General features: G+C 38.3%; 1 protein-coding gene across 1 annotated transcript; it reads right to left on the reverse strand.

The window, feature by feature from the left end:
- Window positions 1–23398: 23398 nt before the first annotated feature.
- LOC121982812 (protein G1-like7) lies at window positions 23399–24581 on the reverse strand. Its single transcript, XM_042535868.1, has one exon. It carries the CDS (start codon window positions 24388–24390, stop codon window positions 23722–23724), a length of 669 nt encoding a protein of 222 aa, XP_042391802.1. The 5' UTR covers window positions 24391–24581; the 3' UTR covers window positions 23399–23721.
- Window positions 24582–24796: the final 215 nt, after the last annotated feature.

A 24796-nucleotide genomic window follows, 5' to 3' on the forward strand; every position in this document is an offset into this window, starting at 1 on the left:
GGATTGAAAAGTTTACAATATTTTGTATAATGACTAAGGGATGGTGACTTATTATAGGTCTAATGATTTGTTATTCATATAGCAATTGAGTCTAGGTTTTTCACATAGATTTATAATCCGATTCTAGGATAAGGTTTAATTAGTTTGATATGAGCAACGTATGTAAGTTCAGTTAATGGATTATTGTTTTTAGTTCTTTTTAGTATGAGATAGTTTCTATTCTTTTAGGTTGCTTGTGACCTTAAACAGATTCAGTTTTGTTGGTTTAGCATTGGAATAGATAGAGATTTTTTAGTAGCATGCATTCTTTGCTCTCTTTCTTTTATCTCTGTTGTAGCAAGATTTAAGGTTTTAATTCCCACAAGTTTTAGATTTAGTTTAAGCTTGTATGATATGCAGACTTTCATAAGTATTGCTTGTAGATTTTGATAAGTATTGCATGCAGAACTCCAAACTTAGAACAGATTTTTATTAAGCTTATTTTATTAGCATAGTAGACAGATTTTTTATTTAAGCATTTTAAAGTTAGAATTTACTTAAACATTTCAGTTTCTTTTTAATGAAGCATTCTTTTAGAAGTATTAACAAGTATAAGAAAGATAAAGAAAAGAAAGAAAAGGCCAAGGCCTTAAGTAGATCCCAAAGTCAAGACTTTAGGGATTTTGGCACACAAGGTGCTAAAGAAAAATGCCGAGGCATTATATATTAGAAGTATTAAAAGATAACAAGTATTTTACTTTTATCAGTGGCACTGTGCTGAACTCTCAGTTGTCCTTGGGCTGGACTCCCATAGTCGTCCCTAGGTTTAGATAACCTAGTAGTAATAGCACGGCCGACGGTCGACGGTCGACGACCCGAGGGTCGCCAAATGGGCCGTCAAATGGGCCGTCAAATGGGTCAGGTCGTTACAATAGTAAACCCTACTAGATTCGGGACCAGCTATCTCGGGTCTAGTTAGGAATGCGCGCATAGCAAGTACAGTTGTCGGGCCCAAGAAGAAAGTTGATTATTATTTTGAAGTATTATAAGTATAAGTTTTTGAACAAGTAAAATAAGTTTCACATAAGTATAAAAGTATTAAAGAATAAGTTTTAAACAAGTGAGATAAAAGAATAAGTTTAGAACAAATGAAATAAGTTTCACTTTGTTTTAAAATCAGTAAGTTTAACTTTCTTTTGTGCTAGCATGTTATTTAGATTAGCTTACTGTTCTTTGCTATTTTCTGAGCATGAGTAGCTTTACATGTTTAGCATTTCAGCATGTCTTGTTCTTTTGCTATTAGATGAGCATGAGTAGTCTTCAGTAAGTAATCAGTTAGATCATGTTATGGATATATGTACATGCATATAGAGATTTTGTGAGTTAGATAGCGCTTACTATGCATTTTGCTTATAGTTTGCATTTCCTCTTACTGCAGATATAGGAAAAGAAAAGTTTTAGCAAAGGAAGGCGACAAGGAGGTGTTCGAGGATGTGTGATGCCAGGACTATGGAAGAGACTTGGGATATTATTAAGTTTCCATATTTTAGTAATTAATAAACATTTGAAGTTGTATTTTATGTTCATGTCATTTGAGATTATTTTTGTTTAGATTGCATGGAGATGAGTTCTGTTTAATAAGTAGATATTTTGATGTTTATCACTTATTTAACTGCGTGAGTGATTGATATATATTCCAGCCGCCTGTGGCTGATGTATATTATGTTTGTATCTCAGTTTAAGGTCACCGATACAGGGGAGATTCTGCCGAAATTTTTCGGTAGGGATTCCTTGTGGCTTTGATCATACCGGTTAAGTAGAGTCAGTAGGTAAGTAACGGTCACCCTTAGAGAGTAGTAGTAGTAAGAAGGGTGGTCGTTACAAGATTAGTGGCTGGCCCAAGCTTAGAGTCCAAGCTAGGTGTGGCTGGCCACATAGAAAATAAAAAGGATTTTTATTAAAATTATTTCTTATGTGGATATCATGGTTTTAAGAGAGAGTTTAAAATTTAAATCTTTCCTTTTATAGCTTTCTACAAAAGATTAAGAAAATATTTGAAATCTTTCCTTATTTGTAGATTGAAAGGTGGATTTTAATTTTGAGAAAACTTTCCTTTTTAACCATGTTCATGATTTAAAAGAGAGATTAAAAATTAAATATTATTTTTTATAAGTTTCTACAAAAGATTAAGAAAAGATTTGATATCTTTTCTTATTTGTAGATTGAAAGGAGATTTTAATTTTAGAGATAACTTTCCTTTTGGAAATTATCCACATGTTTAAAAGAAAGATTTTAATTTATAAAATTTCCTTTTTATAATACACCATGAAGGAAAAAATTATTGGATAAATTTTTTATAAATTTCTAGAAACAAATTAGGAAGTTTTTATTCTTGTGAACAAAAAAAAACTTCCTTGATGGAGAATAAAAGTGGTCGGCCATGTAATATAAGAAAAGGATTTTAATTTTAATTAATTAAATTTTTCCTTTTCATGGCAAAAGAATTAAGGAAGTTTTTATTTAAATTTCCTTATTTGCCAAGACCAAGGATTATAAAAGAGGGGGTAGAGGTGCCTTCATGGCGCGAACAACTCTATTCTTTTCTTCCTCTCTTTTCCTCCTTGGTGTGGTCGGCCCTAGGGTCTTCTCTTCTTCTTCTCTTCTCTTCCTCCTTTGTGGCTGGCGGCATCAACACAAGAGAAGTCCATGGTGGTCGGTGCTAGCTAGGAAAAGAAGGAGAGAAAGAAGGTTTTGTTTCTAGCATCTCTTGGAGCTTGGTGGTGGTGGTCGGACCTCTACTTCTCTTGGAAAATTGTGGTGGCCGAATCTTACTTGGAGAAGAAGGTGGCTTAGGTGGATTCTCATCTCGGTAGATCGTTGCCCACACAACGTTCGGGATAAGAAGAGGAATACGGTAGAAGATCAAGAGGTTATTTGCTTACAAAGAAAGGTATAACTAGTAATTATTTTCCGCAACATACTAGTTTTCCTTGTATAGTTATTTTTGGAAATACCAAACACAAGAGGCATATGATTCTAGAGTTTTTGGATTAGTTTCGAAGTTGTGTTTCTTTTCTTTTATTTTTCGAATTTATGATTCGATTGTTCTTTTTGGTTAACCTAGAGTTATTTAAGAAAATTAAATATTAGCTTTCCTTAAAAGGCTTTGTCTAGGCGATGGTGGTTGCTCCCATATCCAAGAAGGTCATGTGTCTCGCCATGCAGTCCTGGAAGCCAATTTTGGAAATTAATATTTAATGAAATTAATAACATAGGTGGATTTGAATCAATAGTATTAAGTTCTGCTTGCGATTCAAATCTAAACCATTAAGAACAGATAAGTTAAATTTGGAATCAATGATGTTAAGTTCTGTCTGCGATTCTTAATTTAACTTCTAAAGAACACAATAGGTTATTTAAGGAAAGGTTTGACACTTGTACAAAAAAATTTTGTACAGTGGAACCGGTACGTTTTCCTAGGACTAACCAACAATTGGTATCAGAGCTAGGGTTTGCCTCTGTGTGTTTGGTTTTCAAATAGATTATGCACATGTCATACATAATTTAGGCAGGATAATAATAGGATGTGCTAAATTTATGGTTGCAGGCTCCAACTATTATGGCATATAGATATTGTGTGTGATTGGACCCTTGGACATGTCAAGGGCATTATTTTGTGTGTGCATGATTGTATGTATCAAATACAGCAGGAGCTGTATTAGTTTTAGAATTTTATTTTTTGTTCGATCTAGAATACATGTACATTCCTTTATGGAATATAGGATCGATGTATGTAAAATTCTATATTTGTCGCGGATCGTATCCTTGCGAGGCGTGGTGCTATCGGAGGACCAGAGGTGCAGCGGAATAAGAAGCAAGATAGATGTGACAACTCGACCCCGATGGCGGTGGCTAAAGATGCCAGCAGCTAGGGTTGGAGCATACGGAGGACAGTGATGAAAATGTCATAATAGTTGGAAAATTAATTTCCAAATTTATTACTTTTATTTACTGTGTGTGTGCATGTGTTATATGCTAGCATAGGTTAAAATTACTCACCTTAAATAACTAAGTGGGAGAGGTATTAGTATATAAATCTCACGGTCTCGATTACTGGTTTGTAAGTGATGTAACAAGCTTGCGTGTTGGCTCTGAGTGCCTCCCTCCACAACGGATGAGTTTGTTTGCAGATCACTAGCTCAAACTTCCTTTATGGATGGTTATAGGAAATTATTTAGGATGTGTGTGATCTTCTCCAACTGAAGGGGCACAATTCTATTTAATGGATTTAGTATCAAGTAATGGTATACACTTAGACATATTTAATAGTATCCTCCCCAACGGAGTCACTACTATTAATTGTGTGACCAAAGGGAAACCAACTATTAATTTGTCATAAAACTAGGGTGACAAAATAATAAAATTAATGGGTTAAAAACCCCCTCTTACAAATGTTTGAATTTGTATATGTCCACATTAACATGGCATACAAAATTCACGGTGTTTGAGGTAATTTTATTTGTCATAAAGTTAGGTTGACAAGATAGTTAATGGGTAAAACCCTCCTCTCACAAATGATGATTTTGTATACGTCCACACTAACGTGGCATGCAAAATTTACGGTATTTTGAGGTGTTGGTAAATTTAAATAGTATTGTTAGAGGAATCAATATTATTTTAAATTTAGAGTCTTGACCAAATATTTGATCAAAGACAGACCAACTATTAATTTTATTTGTCAAGATAATAAAATTAATGGATAAAATCTCCTTTTAGAATTTGTATATGTCCACACTATCGTGGCATACAAAATTCACGGGGATTTTGAGATGTTGGTCTTGACCAAATACTTTTGCGATTCTTATGATTTCAAATGTTACTCAATCCCCTAGTTGTTATACTATAGAATAGATTTAGTAGTCTCAATTGTAATGGTTGGAAAACTTGGACATTAAGGTAGACTGTCCTCTCAGAACTGAGAATAATAATGGTGTATTTTATTAGTTGTTGAAACATATTTAGTGGTATTATCTACCGGTACCTGGTGTGTTGATACATGAACCACTGATCATTCCTGCAATTCATTGCAGGGGTTTCAGGAAACCCGACAACTATATAAATCACCGTCCACATGGGCACCGCTGCAAAAGTAGCAACTGTTGCAATGGGAGATGTTTATCCTCTGATATGAATAAAATATGGATTTTTAGAAATTGTCTTTACATATTATGTTTAGAAAGAACCTGATTTCGGTTTCTAAACTATTAAAGAATAGATATTCTGGCTATTTTGATAACAAACTTGTTATCAAGAAAAATAGGGAAGTTATCTGTTCTGGTATATTGGTTGACAATTTATAATCCAATAACTCCCACAATGCAATAAATGGAAATTAATAACACGTTTTCTAACTTTAAGAGAAAGTAACCTTTGGAAATGAACCAATCATAATTTTGGCATCTAAGGCTAGGTTATATTAACTTGAGTATGATTCAAAGGATAATAATCAATGAACTCTTGAGGAGGAGATGATATGGCCGGCCACCACCAAGGAAAAAAGGAGAGGAAAATAGAAGAGAGTTCTTGTTCTAAGGTGAAGGCACCTTTACCCCTCCTTTATATTCCTTGGTCTTGGCAAATAAGGAAATTTAATTATTATTAAAAATCCCTTATATTCTTTGCCTTTGGTTAATAACGAAATTTTAATTAAAATTTCCTTTAACCCTTTATATTGCCGACCACCTTCAAGAGCTCCAAATAAGGAAAATTTTGTACACAAAATCAAACTTCCTTATTTACTTCCGAAAATTTTTAAAATAAAAACTTCTCTAATAATTTTTCCCTTCATGGTTGATATAAAAGGAAACTTTTATAAATTAAAAGCTCTCTATTAAAACATGTGGATGATTTCCAAAAAGGAAAGTTATCTTTAAAATTAAAATCTTCCTCTCAATCTACAAATAAGGAAAGATATCAAATCTTTTCTTAATATTTTGTAGAAACTATAAAAGGAAAATTTTAATTTTAAAACTCTCTTTTAAAATCATGAACATGGTTTCATAAAAGGAAAGTTTTATCAAAAATTAAAATCTTCTTTTCAATCTACAAATAAGGAAAGATATCAAATTTTTTCTTAATCTTTTGTAGAAACTATAAAAGGAAATATTTAATTTTAAAACTCTCTTTTAAAATCATGAGGATGGTTTCAAAAAAGGAAAGTTTTATCAGAAATTAAAATCTTCCTTTAACTACAAATAAGGAAAGATATCAAACCTTTCACTTAATCTTTTGTAGAAAGTTATAAAATGAAAGATTTAAATTTTAAACTCTCTTTTAAAACCATGGTATCCACATAAGAAAGATTTAAAAAATAAAATTCTTTTTAATTTAATGTGGTCGGCCACACCAAGCTTGGATTCAAGCTAGGGTCGGCCACACGACTTGGCTCAACCTATTTGCTTGGTCGGCCCAAGCTTGGGTTCCAAGCTTGCTTGGCCGGCCACCTTAGGATGGGTATAAAGGTGGGTATAGGTGGGTATAATACTTTATTAATAAGAGGCTACGATAGAGACCGAGAGGAGGTATTGGTTTTGGTCTCTCAATGAAATTAAGCTTCCCGTGTTCGCCCCGAACACCCAACTTAATTTCATCAATAATATTTTATTCCACTAAAGAATTATTATTGAACTACCACACCAATCCCAAATTACATTTTGGGCTCCTTCTTATCATGAGTGTGTTAATCTTCCTGTGTTTAAGAAGTCGGATGTCCACTAATTAATTGAGTTACTGACAACTCACTTTAATTAATATCTTAGTCCAAGAGTAGTACCACTCAACCTTATTGTCGTGTCAGACTAAGTCCACCTGCAGGGTTTAACATGACAATCCTTATGAGCTCCTTTTGGGGATATTATCAATCTAGATTACTAGGACACAGTTTCCTTCTATAATCAACAACACACACTATAAGTAATATCATTTCTCAACTTATCAGGCCTATTGATTTATCGAGCTAAATCTCACCCTTTGATAAGTCAAAGAAATAAATACTAAATATATGTGCTTGTTATTATATTAGGATTAAGAGCACACACTTCCATAATAACTAAAGTCTTGTTCTTTTATTAAGTCAGTATAAAAAGAACTTACCTTAAATGGTCCTGCTCAATACACTCAGAGTGTACTAGTGTAATTTATCAGTCAAGATAAACTAATACCTTATTACACTACGAATATTCCAATGGTTTATTCCTTTCCATCTCAGTCGTGAGCTACTATTTATAATTTATAAGGAATTGTAACATTATCTTCTGTGTGTGACACCATACACTATGTTATCTACAATATAAATTAATTGAACAACTACACTTAGCTTATAAATGTAGGTATTTGACCAATATGATTCTTATTTCTAAGTAAATTTTTATACAAAAAGCTAGGCTTTTAGTATACATTCAACAGAACCAACCTCCTTTGTAGTGTTGTGCATGACCCTGCACGGCCCGTGACATGGCCATGTGGATTCACACAGCCATCACCAGCTCCTTCTCGGCCAGGGCGCCACGGCTGTGTAGCTTTACACGGCCGTGAACCTCTTCTTATCGGCCGTAGTGACACGGTCGTGTGACTTCACACGGTCGCGCATCACTTTTGGTCTCGGTCAAGGTGACACGGCCGTGTGAAGCACACGGTCGTGCACCTCTTCTCCTCGGTTAAGATGACACGACCGTGTGGTTTTACACGGTCGGGCACCCCTTCGTTGTTGGATTTTTCGGGCCGCGAAAACCGCTTTTCGCGTCGCGGAAACCCCGAATCGCCCAAGCCACGGATCTCGTGCAAGGTAAAACCGAACGAAAATACGAGTACGAGTTTGAAAACTTTAATCTACAGTAGATCTACATAAGGATAAACCATTTATACCTTTGTAGCGAAGCCCTTCGCAATCCCGCTTGTCCTTGGTTCGCCGGATCTCAAAAGTGTCAAAGTAGACACTTCTCTATTTGTATCCACACAAGCAAGAGATGGAGAAGAAACCTTAGAGTGTGCTAGCACTCAAGCAAGGTCTCGGGAAGAAGGAGAAGAGGGAGAGAAGAATTGTGAGCAAGAGGAAGAAGATAAAATCAATTAGCCTTGAATGAAAAATAAAACATTCATTTTACACTCAAAGTGGCCGGCCACATTAAACCTTGTAACCCCCATGGAATATCAAGAGTCACAACTCTTGGTAACTCCCATGAGGTGGAATTTGGTCAAGTCAAACTTGACCAAATGAAGAGGCCTTGATGATGTGGCATTGGTCAAGTCAAAGTCAAGTCAAAAACATGACTCTTCATCTTCCTACTTAAGTCAAGTCAAACTTGACCACTTCTATCCCTTGGTTGATCTAATCTAACCATTGGTTCAAGCCAATTTTAATTTAATGAATCTCTATTCATTGAATTAAATTAATTAAATGAGTCTAAGTCCAAATTAGACTCACTTAACACATGAACCAACTTGAGTCCAACTCAATTATCCTACTTTGGATTACTCTTAATCCAATTTGGTTCATCATATGAACCTAATCATTTAGGTTCATCAAATGAACCTAGTCTCCATCTATTTGCCCTTAGTGTGTGACCCTATAGGTTCTTGTAACGTTGGCAATGCCCCTAAACCCATTTAGGAGCATAAGTAATGAGCGGTATCTAGCAACACATCATTACTACCCAAGTTACAAGAATGTCGAGATCCGACATCACCTTGTGACTACTAATTGTGACTCCTCACAACATGTGACATTGTCCTTCTATCCTAGACATCTAGATTGATCAATATGAGTCATAGACCGTGTCATCCTCTAATCAATCTAAATCTTGAACTCCAAGTAGACTCACTCGATCAAATGAGCTCAACATCTAATGTTGACTCATTTGGGCATGGCCATGCACTTAGTGGTCTCACTCTATCAAGAATAGCGATGTCGCTCCCGTCATATGGGAGGGATAGATCCCATCTACATCACTCACATCCCTCTGCATAATTCGTTATATACCCAGTAATCGCCTACCTGTTATGGGTGACGTTTAACGAAACCAAAGTACATAACTCCTTATGTAGGGATCCATGGTGACTTCAGGTCAAAGGACTAATAGTCATACTAATAGCCACATGAGAAAGTATATGACACTCATATAACGATCCATGATACTTTCTCATGGCGAGTCATTCAGTATACATTCTCTAATGCATACCCATGTGTCAGCTTGATATCTCTATATCCATGACTTGTGAGATCAAGTCATCGAGCTGACCTACATGCTAGTCTTATTGTATTAACATTGTCCCTGAATGTTAATACTCGGCTAGGAATGATTTAGAGTAGTGTTCCCAATATCATCTCACTATCGATTCAACTAATCGATTGATATAGGTATGAACCTTCTACTCAAGGACGCTATTATACTTAGTCTATTTGGCACTAATACAAATAAGTATAATAACCAAACAAATGCCTTTTATTAATATACAAGAATATGATACAATGAGTCCATACAATCATCAAATGATTGGCTCTAGGGCTCTAACTAACAATCTCCCACTAGTACTAGTGCCAATCAGTATAAGCTTTAAGGCCTAATGACCTAGTGTGACCATCATGCTTCCTCTGTGCCAAAGCCTTGGTCAAGGGATCTGAGATGTTAGCCTCTGTAGGTACTCTACAAATCTTCACATCTCCTCTATCGATAATCTCTCGAATGAGATGGAAGCGCCGTAGTATGTGCTTGGTCCGCTGGTGTGAGCGAGGTTCCTTCGCCTGTGCTATAGCTCCATTGTTGTCACAATAGAGCTCAACTGGGTCAGCGATGCTAGGAACCACCCCAAGTTCAGTGATGAACTTGCGAATCCAAACTGCCTCCTTTGCTGCCTCTGATGCAGCAATGTACTCGGCTTCTGTTGTAGAATCAGCTACTGTATCCTGCTTCAAACTCTTCCAGCTGACAGCACCACCATTAATGCAAAATACGAACCCTGACTACGATCTATAGTCATCCTGGTCGGTCTGGAAGCTAGCATCACTGTAACCCTTTACAGCTAGCTCATCATTACCTCCATATATCAAGAAATATTCTTTAGTTCTTCTTAAGTACTTAAGAATATTCTTGACCGCTATCCAGTGACTTTCACCTGGATCTGACTGGTATCTGCTCGTCATGCTCAAAGCATACGAGACATCTGGTCGAGTACATAGCATGACGTACATGATCGATCCTATGGCTGAGGCATAAGGGATCTGATCCATGCGGTCTCTCTCCTCTCTAGAAGAGGGACTTTGAGTCTTCGAAAGACTCACGCCATGTGACATCGGCAGAAATCCCTTCTTGGAGTTCTGCATGGCAAACCAAAGGAGTACCTTGTCAATGTATGTACTCTGACTTAAGCCAAGCAATCTCTTAGATCTATCTCTATAGATCTGTATCCCTAGAATGCGGGATGCCTCACCTAAGTCCTTCATTGAGAAGCAACTCCCTAGCCAGGTCTTGACAGACTGAAACATAGGGATGTCCTTCCCAATGAGTAGTATGTTATCCACATATAATATGAGGAAGACAACTATGTCCCCTACAACCTTCTTGTAGACACAAGGCTCATCTTCGTTCTTGATGAAACCAAACTGTTTGATCGCATCATCGAATCGAAGATTCCAGCTCCGAGAAGCTTGCTTTAGTCCATAAATGGACCTATGCAGCTTGCATACTCTACTAGTATGCTGAGGATCTACAAAACCCTCAGGTTGTGTCATGTACACATCCTTGAGTAGGTTTCCACTCAGAAACGTGGTTTTAACATCCATCTGCCATATCTCATAGTCATGGTAGGCTGCAATAGCAAGCATGATCCGAATGGACTTAAACATCGCCACTGGAGAAAAGGTTTCATCATAGTCAATACCATGAATCTGCTTGAAACCTTTAGCTACCAAGCGACCCTTATAGATAAGTCCATCCATGTCAGTCTTTCTCTTAAATACCCACTTGCACCCAATGGGTTTTACCCCTTCAGGTGGATCAACCAAAGTCCATACTTGGTTGGTGTACATGGATTCTATCTCGGATCTCATGGCTTCTAGCCATTTCTCAGAATCTGGTCTCATCACAGCTTCTTGATAGGTGGTAGGCTCATCCTCTATGAGCACAATGTCATCATGGTCAGACAAGAGAAATGAGTATCTCTCAGGCTGACGACGTACCCTATCAGACCTGCGAAGAGGTATGTCTACATGAACCGGTTGTTGTTCCTCAACTCCTTGTGGAACAACATCATCCACAACACTTTGTGGTTCCAGTTCAATTTCCATCGTGGCATGAGTGCTATTGTTCACATCTTGAATTTCTTCAAGATCGAACGCGCTCCCAATAGTCTTTCTAGAAACAAAGTCCCTTTCTAGAAAGACCCCAGTCTTTGCCACAACTACCTTGTGCTGACTGGGAATGTAGAAGTAATATCCCTTAGTTTCCTTGGGATATCCGATGAAATAGCACTTGTCGGATTTGGGTCCTAATTTGTCTGAGACTTGACGTCGTACGTAAGCCTCACAACCCCAAATCCTCATGAAAGACACCTGGGCATCTCTCCCAGTCCATATCCTATATGGTGTCTTTATCACGGCCTTTGATGGAACTCGGTTGAGTATGAAAGCTGTCGTGTCTAGAGCATATCCTCATAGATATGTCGGAAGATCTGTGTGACTCATCATAGATCGTACCATATCTAATAAGGTATGATTCCTCCTTTCGGATACACCATTCCACTGTGGTGTTCCAGGAGGAGTGAGTTGAGATAAAATCCCACACTCAGCTAAGTAGTCACGAAACTCATGGCTTAAGTATTCACCACCTCGATCTGATCGAAGTACCTTAATACTCTTGCCAAGCTGGTTCTGTACTTCATTCTTGAATTCTTTGAACTTTTCAAAGGATTCAGACTTATGTGTCATCAAGTACACATAACCGTATCTACTAAAATCATCAGTAAATGTGATGAAGTACCTATAACCGCCTCTAGCAGCAACATTGAAAGGGCCACATACATCACTATGTATGAGTCCTAACAAATCAGTTGCTCTCTCGCTATGCCCACTAAAGGGGGTCTTGGTCATCTTGCCTCGTAGGCATGACTCGCATATCTCATATGATTCTAAATCAAATGAGTCCAGCAAACCATCCTTATGGAGCTGGGATAAGCGCTTGTCATTTATATGACCTAAGCGACAGTACCAGAGGTATGTTTGGTTCATGTCATTTGACTTGAACCTCTTGGTACTAATGTTATAGATAGGGCTCTCAAGGTCTAGAATATAGAGTCCGTTTATTAGAGGTGCACTACAATAGAACATATCTTTTAAATATACAGAACAACATTTGTCTTTTATTATAAAAGAGTATCCTTTCTTGTCTAAACAAGAAACTGAAACTATGTTCTTAGTAAGAGCAGGCACATAACAACAATCATCTAAATCTAGTACAAGCCCAGAGGGCAGAGATAGATGATAACAGCAACAACCCGTGCTCCATTGCCTACTCGTAGGTCCACCTCGCCCTTTGCCAATGCTCTGCTATTTCTCAGCGCCTGCACATCAGTACAAATGTGAGAAGCACATCCAGTATCTAATACCCATGATGTAGAAATAGATAGATTGACTTCTATAACATATATACCTGAAGTGGAAGTCTCACTTCGCTTCTTCTTCAAATCCTCCAAGTATACCTTGCAGTTCCTCTTCCAGTGCCTGGTCTGACCGCAATGGAAGCAGGTAGCATCCTTGGCGACCCCTCCTTTAGACTTCAGTGCCTTGCCTTTGCCCTTGGTTTGGGACTTTCCCTTACCTTTGGGCTTGCCCTTGCCCTTGTGCTTCTGGACCATCAGAATGGGCTTAACCTTCTTAAGGTTAATCTCAGCAGTTCGTAACATACTAAGTAGCTCGGGCAGTGGCTTGTCAATCTCGTTCATGTTATAGTTGAGAACGAATTGACTATAGCTATCTGGCAAGGACTGCAAGATCAAGTCAGTGGCCAGCTCTTGGCCAAGTGGGAACCCCAGTCTTTGTAGGTTCTCATGTACCCAATCATCTTGAGTACATAAGGACCTACAGGAGACCCGTCTGACACCTTGCACTGAAACAGTGCCTTTGAGATCTCAAATCTCTCATGCCTCGCTTGTCCCTGATATAGTTGGCGAAGATGCTCAACCATATCAAAAGCGCCCATCAACTCATGTTGCTTTTGAAGCTCTGAGTTCATGGTCGCGAGCATTAGACAGGACACATCTAATGCGTCATCTTGATGCTTCTGTTAAGCATCTTTGTCGGCTCGCGGGGCATTGGCAGGAGGAGCCTCCGGAATGGGCTGCTCCAGAACGTACAGCTTACGCTCCTGGGTGAGAACTATTCTCAAGTTCCTGTATCAGTCCAGGAAATTCGCTCCGTTGAGCTTGTCCTTCTCAAGGACAGATCGCAGGGAGAAGGAATTCGTGTTCGACGTCATGGTTATCTACAACAGAAAAATTTGCAGAAATAAATATCATATTCTTTAAAAATCATTTAATTAGGCCTTTTAATTAAATGATGCTCCCACTGAATTCTATAATTCTTGTGGGACAAGATCCACATCATACTAACCCTTGAGTTAGCTTTGGCTAATACGCCCAAGGCTTAGTATGATCGGTAGGTAACGATTACCAATTACATCTCTATGCAACTCTTGTTTATAGAATCAATATCCGCATTTATAATAAAACTCGAGTTAGCTTTGGCTAATACGCCCGAGAGTTAATATAGATGTGATATTGATCTATCTTTCCAACTATTGGAAGAATGCCTATAGTTGACTCGATCCAACCGAGTAACTATGAATACTCAATCTAATTGAGTTTGTATTCACCCATGCGTTGATAGACGGGACCAAGATTGTCCCTCCGTACCCTACCAAGATAATATGTATTGCTCTGCTTTGGCAGATTCAACAATACATGTGATCGAGGTAGTGATAGGTATCACGGCACGGTTAGGCATTAGAGTTGAGTCGATTGAGATCTAATCTAATCGAAAGGGATGCATCTTGTGCACGACTTATATCTAATCTAATCGCAAGGGTGCATCATGTGCACGACTTAGATCTAATCTAATCGTAAGGCACTAATTAATTAACTACTTATTAAATATGCATCACATACACAAGCAATTAATTAATCTATTTGTGATTTAGTCATGGCCCTACTACGATCTTCTCAAGCCAATGAGAAGATCGATTGGTCAACCTAGGGTCAACAGCTTCTTCAAGCTCCTCCCTTTGACCACCTTGTGTTGCTCGTGCCCGCCTCGGAACTCCGTCTCGTGTGGACCCTCCGCCGCTCCAATTTGTACATTACAATTTGAAACTCGAGTTACATTCGAGTCTAAATCTAATTTACAACAAGAAAATAAGAGAAGGCACGACGCGCAGGTCGCGAATATAATACAACACTCGTAAACACATAACGGCACGCAGGCCGTATTATGAATTACAACACAACCAATCATATTGGGCATTGGGCCATGACTATCACAAATTTATATATAATTCAAAATTATATATTTTTTCATAATTTTCTATAATTTTAAAATAATTTTTACAATTTTTTATGAATAAAATTTCCCAGCGGTCCCGTTTAGCGGTTTTGGGCGCAATCGCGGAACGGATCCCCTTGCGGGGCCCAGGGGCAGCGCCCCTACCCGTGATCTAACCATCGCGAGGGTTCCATTGCGATCCAACAGCGCCTAAACCCGCTGTCCCAAAAAGATTTGGGTCGAGATATTTCCGTTTCGGAAAAATCTTCCCGGCGGGTTCGTTTTTAGCGATTTCAGGTGCGATCGCGGAGCAAATCCCCTTGCGGGGTTAGGGGGAGTACCCCTACCCATGATCTAACCATCGTGAGTTGCTCCTTTGCGATCTAATGGCACCCAAGCCCGCTGTCCCAAATGGATTTGGGGCAAAACGAAGCCGGTTTTGAAAGATCTTTCAGGTAGCCGAAGCCTACAAGTGCCGAGACACTTGTGCTTCGCTTCTACGGAAAAATTACCCATAAAATCATAAAAAAAACTAATTTTTACAGAAAATCACAGAAGGTTTTATTTTTCATAAAAATAAAAACAAACTCGTACAAGCCTTGCACGTGGCTCTGATACCACTGTTGGGTTTTTCGGGCCGCGAAAACCGCTTTTCGCGTCGCGGAAACCCCGAATCGCCCAAGCCACGGATCTCGTGCAAGGTAAAACCGAACGAAAATACGAGTACGAGTTTGAAAACTTTAATCTACAGTAGATCTACATAAGGATAAACCATTTATACCTTTGTAGCGAAGCCCTTCGCAATCCCGCTTGTCCTTGGTTCGCCGGATCTCAAAAGTGTCAAAGTAGACACTTCTCTATTTGTATCCACACAAGCAAGAGATGGAGAAGAAACCTTAGAGTGTGCTAGCACTCAAGCAAGGTCTCAGCAAGAAGGAGAAGAGGGAGAGAAGAATTGTGAGCAAGAGGAAGAAGATAAAATCAATTAGCCTTGAATGAAAAATAAAACATTCATTTTACACTCAAAGTGGCCGGCCACATTAAACCTTGTAACCCCCATGGAATATCAAGAGTCACAACTCTTGGTAACTCCCATGAGGTGGCATTTGGTCAAGTCAAACTTGACCAAATGAAGAGGCCTTGATGATGTGGCATTGATCAAGTCAAAGTCAAGTCAAAAACATGACTCTTCATCTTCCTACTTAAGTCAAGTCAAACTTAACCACTTCTATCCCTTGGTTGATCTAATCTAACCATTGGTTCAAGCCAATTTTAATTTAATGAATCTCTATTCATTGAATTAAATTAATTAAATGAGTCTAAGTCCAAATTAGACTCACTTAACACATGAACCAACTTGAGTCCAACTCAATTATCCTACTTTGGATTACTCTTAATCCAATTTGGTTCATCATATGAACCTAATCATTTAGGTTCATCAAATGAACCTAGTCTCCATCTATTTGCCCTTAGTGTGTGACCCTATAGGTTCTTGTAACGTTGGCAATGACCCTAAACCCATTTAGGAGCATAAGTAATGAGCGGTATCTAGCAACACATCATTACTACCCAAGTTACAAGAATGTCGAGATCCGGCATCACCTTGTGACTACTAATTGTGACTCCTCACAACATGTGACATTGTCCTTCTATCCTAGACATCTAGATTGATCAATATGAGCCATAGACCGTGTCATCCTCTAATCAATCTAAATCTTGAACTCCAAGTAGACTCACTCGATCAAATGAGCTCAACATCTAATGTTGACTCATTTGGGCATGGCCATGCACTTAGTGGTCTCACTCTATCAAGAATAGCGATGTCGCTCCCGTCATATGGGAGGGATAGATCCCATCTACATCACTCACATCCCTCTGCATAATTCGTTATATACCCAGTAATCGCCTTTATAGTCCACCCTGTTACGGGTGACGTTTGACGAAACCAAAGTACATAACTCCTTATGTAGGGATTCATGGTGACTTCAGGTCAAAGGACTAATAGTCATACTAATAGCCACATGAGAAAGTATATGACACTCATATAACGATCCATGATACTTTCTCATGGCGGGTCATTCAGTATACATTCTCTAATGCATACCCATGTGTCAGCTTGATATCTCTATATCCATGACTTGTGAGATCAAGTCATCGAGCTGACCTACATGCTAGTCTTATTGTATTAACATTGTCCCTGAATGTTAATACTCGACTAGGAATGATTTAGAGTAGTGTTCTCTATATCATCTCACTATCGATTCAACTAATCGATTGATATAGGTATGAACCTTCTACTCAAGGACGCTATTATACTTAGTCTATTTGGCACTAATACAAATAAGTATAATAACCAAACAAATGCCTTTTATTAATATACAAGAATATGATACAATGAGTCCATACAATCATCAAATGATTGGCTCTAGGGCTCTAACTAACATTCGTCACAGCCGAGGTGACACGGCCGTGTGAGCCGCACGACCATGCCCCTCTTCCTCACTGCCTAGGTGACACAGCCGTGTAGAAGCCACACGGTCGTGCCCTACTCCAGCAGGGAAGGCCTTACACGGCCGTGTGGCACACACGGTCGTGCCCAACACAATCATCCCCACACGGCCATAGCATGCCCCTTCACCGGTAGGGCCACAGGGCTGGTTCGAGTCACGCTGTGCAGACCCCTTCGCAACTATAGAGTACCTCTCAGCCCCACTTCGTTTCCAACTATGGTTTAACAGTGTAAACAAGTTCAGACTAGATTTCTGAATCGAGCGATGTGAAAATAACAATGTCCTTAGAAAGTATGAAAAGAGTAACGTCCGTGACCTAAAGGTTGGGAATCAGAAAGGCAGTTGTTACAAGCTAATCTACCTTCTGTTGTATGGAAGGCACCTTCCATAGCTTGGAAGGGACCTTCAATGAATAGTGTGAAGGCACCTTCCAGCTATAAAAGGCGCCTTCCAATAGTTGTTAGCCCCAGATAGAGTTTTATCTTCAATGGATAAAACTTATCTAATGGAAGGTGCCCTGCTGGACCATCTTGAATGCACCTTTAAGAATTTTCTAGGAGTTATAAAAAGACCCCTGAAGTTAGGAAATATTCAACAACTCTTGTATTCATTTTCTAGTATTTTTTTTTAGTCTTCAACGAGTGTAATAGGCTTCTCCGCCATCAAAGAAGGAGTTTTTTTAGTACTTTATTTTACCTTGGATTAACAATTATGTAGGTTGTAACCAAGTAACTTTTTAGTCTCTTTTATTTTTAATTGTTCAATTGCTTTATTATAATTGTACTATTAATCTGAGTTAAAAGATCAGAAAAGGTTTAGTTTTTATTTTATAAGCAATTCACCCCCCCCCCCTCTTGCCAGCCCTACTACACCAACAAATCGAGGGGCAACAACATGAATCGGGCAGCTTTGGCAACTGGAGGTAGGCGCTAGCCACTGGAGGCGACGTCGGAGGGCAATATCAGCTATTGGAGGAAGAGTGGCGACATGTTTGATTGACGGCGGTGATGGTTGGCGAGGGAGGAAGACGTGGCTGTGAAGAAGAAAAGGAAAAACCCAGTCAAGAGCCCCTCTCGGCGACGTGCATGAGGCAAAGAGAACCCTTGAGCGGCGCTAGTGCTTTGTAGTTGGGCAAACCGCGAAGGAGGTGAGGCTGCCAATCAATGGCGAGGTTGCCAGCCAGTGGTAAGGCTGGCAGTCAACGGCATGGGGCCAGAGGTGCGTCCCCTCCTTGATAGCATGCATGAACAGGGAGAAGAAGAGGGGTGGCAGTGTCGGTGTCGGTGTCGGCGTCGGCATGGAGAGGGAGAGGGAGGCGGCTGCTGGTGTCAGCGAAGGCGTCTAAAAGCGGCATACATGGAGAGGAGGCAGCGGCTAGGGGTAGTTGGCCGCCTCCGACGGTGGGGACAATGAACCCCCAAAAAATCCTCCTCTTTGCGTACAAGGCAAATCCTAAAAAATGAGCGACAATAAAATGATCAAAATACCCTCCCATCCACGTGTCCTCCCCTCTCCATGTACCACATCAACTACTATAATGGATATGAAAAATATTCATTTTATTAAAAAAATAATAAATATACTGTTAAGATTCATAAACCATATATCACTACAGAACTGATACAACATTCTTCAGAATGCTTTATTTAATTTTTAGTCTTATAACTTAAGTAACCCTCATATAAAGTCACTATGATTTAGCTGAATCGAATGTGCTATTTATTAATTAGCTAGGTTATCTCCGTGCTCAAAGTGGAACATAATTCTATAGGAAAAAGTATTATGAGTATACTGTCCAAAAATTAAACTTTTTTAATTAAGAGGATTTATTTGATTAATTCTGATGTAATTAAGAATTTAATAATTCAAAAATATAGATTTAGTTAAATTTAATTAATTAAGTTAACTGGCATTTATAGAGTTTAGATTTGATCAATTTTATTAAGAGAACGGTTTGATATGAATATGTATAAAGTTTATTTTATGTTTAAATATATACATAAAAATTTATAAGATAGTGAGTATATAAAAATTTATATAACTCATGGAAATAAATTTATATAAAATTTATTACATATGAATTTTATGTATGAAATTTAATTAAGATATATATGTATATATATTTTTTTAGATAAATCCAAACTTAATAAATAAAATTTATACATGGCTTGGTAGGTGTAAAAATTTATATATGAATAGTATATATATAGATTGATTCTTTTTTTTCATATATATATATATATATATATATATATATATATATATATAGACACACATGAGAATATGGTAAATCTGAATTTTTCATAGAAAAATTGACATGAAAAAATTAGTGTGTATAAAATTTAAATTGTTATGGAATCTTTCTAAAAAATTTTACACACATAGTATGTAATAAATTTGAGATATGAATATATATATATATATATATATATATATATATTTATTTATTTCCCATTGGAAATTGACATAAAAATTAATATGTATAAAAATTTAGTTTATTATGGAATCATTCAAATTTATTTTTGGAATAGATTTGGTACAACCAATATATATATGCACCCTTAGAAATAAAATCCTTGTTCCTATATCGTTTTGCAATTCCTGCCAAACCCCTAGCCCTCAGCACCACCAGCCCAAGCCACCACCACCACCACTAGTCCTAGCTCTAAGAGGTGGAGGAGACAAAAATTCCTTCGACCCCCAGTCACCTATCCTGCCCAGCATTAACCGTGATTTACTCCCTCTGGAATCTTGTGGGGCCGGGACCAGGGGGCCGCTAGGGTGGCGGTTCCACCTTTTTGCCACTCTAAGAGGTGGAGAAGAAGGAAATGCTTGGTAGCAAGTTAGAGTTGAAGGCATGTTCTATACTTTGTTATGCTTTAATTAGTTCCCTTAAATTCATGTACATTTAGATACCATGGTAAGTTAAGTGATAGTTTCGGAATTTAGATAGTTGTGATGGTGTTTATGTTTCTACTTATTTCTTATCAAGATAACTTTATATGCTCTATGTAGGTTTCAGATTCTAGATTGGCTGAGTTTTCAAATTTGGGTTTAATTGTGCTTACACTCTTTTTATTTCTTAGCATGAAAATTTTATAGATTGCATGTTAGATTTCGGAATATGTTTAGTTGTGCTTGTGTTCTTGTTATTTGCTAGCATGATAATTTTTATAGGTTACATGTTAGCATTCATAATTTAGTGGAGTATGTTTGTGTTTACTCTTACTTTACATCATGGTAACATAGTAGGCTATGTGTATGATTTCAGAATATATTTTAGTATGTTTACTCTTGCTTCACATCATGGTAATTTAGTAGGCTATGTGTATGATTTCGAAATTTGGTTTAGTATGTTTATGTTTACTCTTGCTTCACATCATGGTAATTTAGTAGGCTATGTGTATGATTTCGAAAATTTAGTTTAGTATGTTGTGTTTATTCTTGCTTCACATCATAGTAATTTAGTAGGCTATATGCATGAGTTCGGAATTTTAGTTTAGTGTACTTGTGTTTATTCTTACTCCTTATCATGATAACCATATGGACTCTAGGAGATTTTGGATTCTAGACGTGAAGAGTTTTGGATTGGGATAGTTGTGTTTATGTTCTACTTGCTCTTATCATGATGAATATACATGCTATATCTGAATTTCAGATTTCTAGTTTTGGTAGGCTATGTTTTCTTCTTACTTGTCATCATGATAACTTTACATGCTACATGTACTTTCAGATTTCTAGTTTAGGTAGGCTTATGTTTTATTCTGGCTTGTCATCATGATAACTTTACATGCTATATGTACTTTCAGATTTTCTATTTTAGGTAGGTTTATGTTTTCTTCTTCCTTGTCATCATGATAACTTTACATGCTACATGTACTTTCGGATTTCTAGTTTAGGTAGATTTATGTTTCCTTCTTGCTTATCAATATGATAACTTTATATGCTACATATACTTTTGGATTCTAGTTAGATAAGGTTGAATTCAGTTTAGTTAGGCTTATATTTCTTCTCATCATGATAACTATAAATGCTCCTGAAATGAACCTGCTACACATGTTTATAATTATGTTCCACACTTGAGTGGTGATCATGGTTATGCAAATGTACATGTTCAAGTATAATTAGTGTGACCCTGGGGACTCACACTCAGGCCACTTACCTATTTAAGCTCCAGGGACCTATGCCCAGAAAGTTTATCAATTAAATTAGTTATGTATGTATGGGTGAGATATGTTCCGGGAATCCAAGCTCGGGAAGCTTACCATAGAATTAGTTATGTATGTATTAGTGAGATATGTTTTGGGGATTCAAGCCCGGGAAGCATATTGTAGAATTAGTTATGTATGTATGTGGAGGATATGTTTCGGGGATCTAAACCCGGAAGCTACCCAAGTGTTAATCCGGGGAAATCCAACGCCCTGGGGAGCTTACCAAGTTGTGATCCAGGTACCATGTATCACTCCCGTTCCAAGGTTTGAGTGCAGGTACCTTTTGTCTAAGGAGCTTCAATCATCGATCCAAGGATCCCCTCCCGAGTAACTCACACTATGGGTAAGATATACTCTGAACCAACCCAGGGAGCTTATACCATAGTATCAGTTAAGTATGTACCAAGGCTCGGATCCCTACCACTTATAGTAGGAGTAGGGGAACGAGTCGGATATATCCCAGGCAAGCCCGGGATGCTTACCTAAGAAATCAGTTAACTTCATGTATGGGACGGTGGTATGATCCGGGAACTCGGGCTGGGAGCACACAAAACCATGGAGGCTTATGTTCATGCTTAGGTGTATGTTTATGTTTTGTATGTACATGCTTATGTCTATGCTCTTACGCTCATGTTCGCGTTTATGTTCATATATGACTATGTCTATGATTAAGTATGTTCATACTCATGTCTATGCTTTTATATATGTCCATGATCAGGTATATGTCCTTGCACATAATATGTTTACATATATGCTTTAATATGCCTATACAAGGAAAATGCTTTAATATAAATGAAGATCTAGTTAGGCACGTTTTCTAATAGGGCACATGGATATAAGAACTAATTAATACATAATATAGTTTGAATATGCTGAGTCTATCAACTCATATATTTTAACTATTTCAGGTAATGAGGCGAATAAGATAGGAGACATTAACGGGTGAGCAAACTTGGGACAACGACAGTACAATTCGAAGATCTTTTAATTTAATTTCTATATAGTTAAATATTTCTCTTTGAAGAATAAATTCTGAAATCGTATGACCAGTACACAAGGTTACTAGTAATTAATAATTTAAAAATTATTTATGTACTTAGTTAAATTTAGATATGGAGTATCCTTTTATATATATATATATATATATATAACTTGGAACATTCCAGTGAGTGTATATTCCAGTGAGTGTACATAAACTTCAGAATGATTCGTATGCATGCAAGTTGGTCGCCGGGTAGACTTGGTTCATTCCGCAGTCAAAGAACAGTAATTTAGAGTAGGGTCAAAGCAGTTAACTATAAATGCGTAGATCTTAAAGACACAGAAACTACAGTGCAAACTGTCGGCTGTGCTGATTTAGTAGGAGGAACATCATCAACTAGTTACCTTTTAATAAAGCAAAGTTTAATTCACCAGCTAATGCAGATTGCAGATTTTTTTTTTTTTCACTATGTCGTCTCAAACTTATATCATTTAATCACGGTCACAATTATGATGTCATTTGGTGCCAGCATTTTAGTAGCTACCTGAAGTAATGCTGAAAATATTAAGAATGATACATGTTGTAAAAAGATGATTCATTTGTCCTTATCATTTTCATCAATTTGTTTTTAAACTAACACGATGTAGGTAAATAACGAATGACTACTAATAATTAATACAGGTGGCCAAAATATAAAATAAGACATACTTGAACATATCAAATTTTGATCTCAAAATTTTATATAATTATATTCTATATTTTAATCACCGTACTATCCAAAGGAACATCTCAAAGAATTACACAGTTTATAAGAGGGAGAGAGAGGGCTGAGTTTCTCTTGAAGTGGCCAGTGGCTAGTGGCCAGTGGCTCGTGCAGGTAAATAACCGTACGTAGAGATGTTTTTTAAGGCAGGGAGCGGGGGATCAGTAATATGTTATGTATAGATTTTGTGATTTCACGCGTATTTCTTGCTGCCAGTTAAAGTAATCAACTAAATCAATAATTTTAGAATAAAAAACGATGAATAGAAATAATAAAGATTGGGAGACAAGGTAAGCTGTGACAACTTCATACACGCATAAATAAAAGGAAAGCTTGGGTACGGTGTGATGAACAGTGAAGAGACAGGAATCTCATGTCGTGATTTTTGAGAGTTGAATTGAAAATTAAGGAGAATAATACCTTACAATGTCTACTACAACACCATTTGGAAAATTAATGCTGCTGAACTTAATGAAGCAATAATTGAAGTTAAAGATTTAAGACAACGGAAGTAGTTCTTCAATTTTGCTATCGTGCATTAATTAACTTCCTTTGATTGTCCATCTGATGCTGAGCATTGTCAATCAGATATAATATGCACCGTCTATTATCGACGACTAGCTAATGGCTTAATAATTTCAAATACAATAAAGAAAATAAAGAGTGAATAAATTTAAATAAATATAAAGTCATGGGACGGACGACGAACCGTCGGCGAGTTGATCGGCGGATTTCTCTGGGACTGACGAGGAAGAAGCAAACGGGGAGGGCGCCGCGGAAGAAGAAGACTGATGTGCAGCGGCTGATCTGGCAGGGCGAGGGAGCTGGGCGGGGACGTCTCCACGCTTGCGTTTCTTCTTCTCGTAGGGGATGCCGCGGGCCTTGGACTGGTTCTCCCGGACCTCGCGGAGGTAGATTCGGACGGCGCTGGCGGCAAAGGGGTTGGACTCCTGGTTTCCGCCGTTCTCCTCGTAGGCGGCGCGGAGGCGGCCTATAAGGGCGTCGAGGGAGCCCCAGGCCTGACGGAGAGGGCATGCGCAGGAGGAGGGAGGGTTGACCTGGCCGAAGAAGGCGCAGCCGGAGGAGTGCACCTTCGTCTTCCCGAACTGATCGAGGTACTTGAGGAACTCGATGACATGCGCTCCGCTGCACCGCGGCAACACCAGCGGCGGCATGTGGTTCTTCAGGTACTGCAGGAACGTGTTCCAGTCCCTCCGCTTCTGCGATTCGTACCGACTTAGAGGCTGCTGTTGCTGCAGTGGTGGTTGAGGTTCGGATGGAAGAGGAGTCTGATCGGCAGAGGCTGAGACGGAGGAGGAGGAAGGCCCTTCTCCGTCGCCGTCCCCTCCGAGCTCCATTCAAAATCGGCAGATGTAGTGATTAGATCACCTCCTTCTCCAGTATCGTCGACAGCATGAGGGATATTGGGTTGAAGATGGACGGAATGAAAGGGGGGAGCGGGCGATTGATTCAGTGAAGGGGTAGAATGCAGGCAAGGAAAGTGGGTTGAGATGGGACGTCTAAGGGAAACGCGGAGAGGGAGTGATCAAACTGGTGGGACCAATTTCTTAGGAGTAAGGTACCCAAGCCAAACTTTTTGCTCGTTTGGGTCTCCCTCTCGCTGTCTCGCTCTAGGCAGCTCTCGATATTTAAGTTAAATTAACAAATATTTTATAAGTTTTTCTATAAAGAAAAAATTTATGATAATGTACTAAAAGGCCCATCTAATTTTTGTAATTTATAAAAAAGTATATTATATTTTGA

The sequence above is a fragment of the Zingiber officinale genome, chromosome 5A, assembly GCF_018446385.1.
Source record: "Zingiber officinale cultivar Zhangliang chromosome 5A, Zo_v1.1, whole genome shotgun sequence".
Lineage (NCBI taxonomy): Eukaryota > Viridiplantae > Streptophyta > Magnoliopsida > Zingiberales > Zingiberaceae > Zingiber > Zingiber officinale.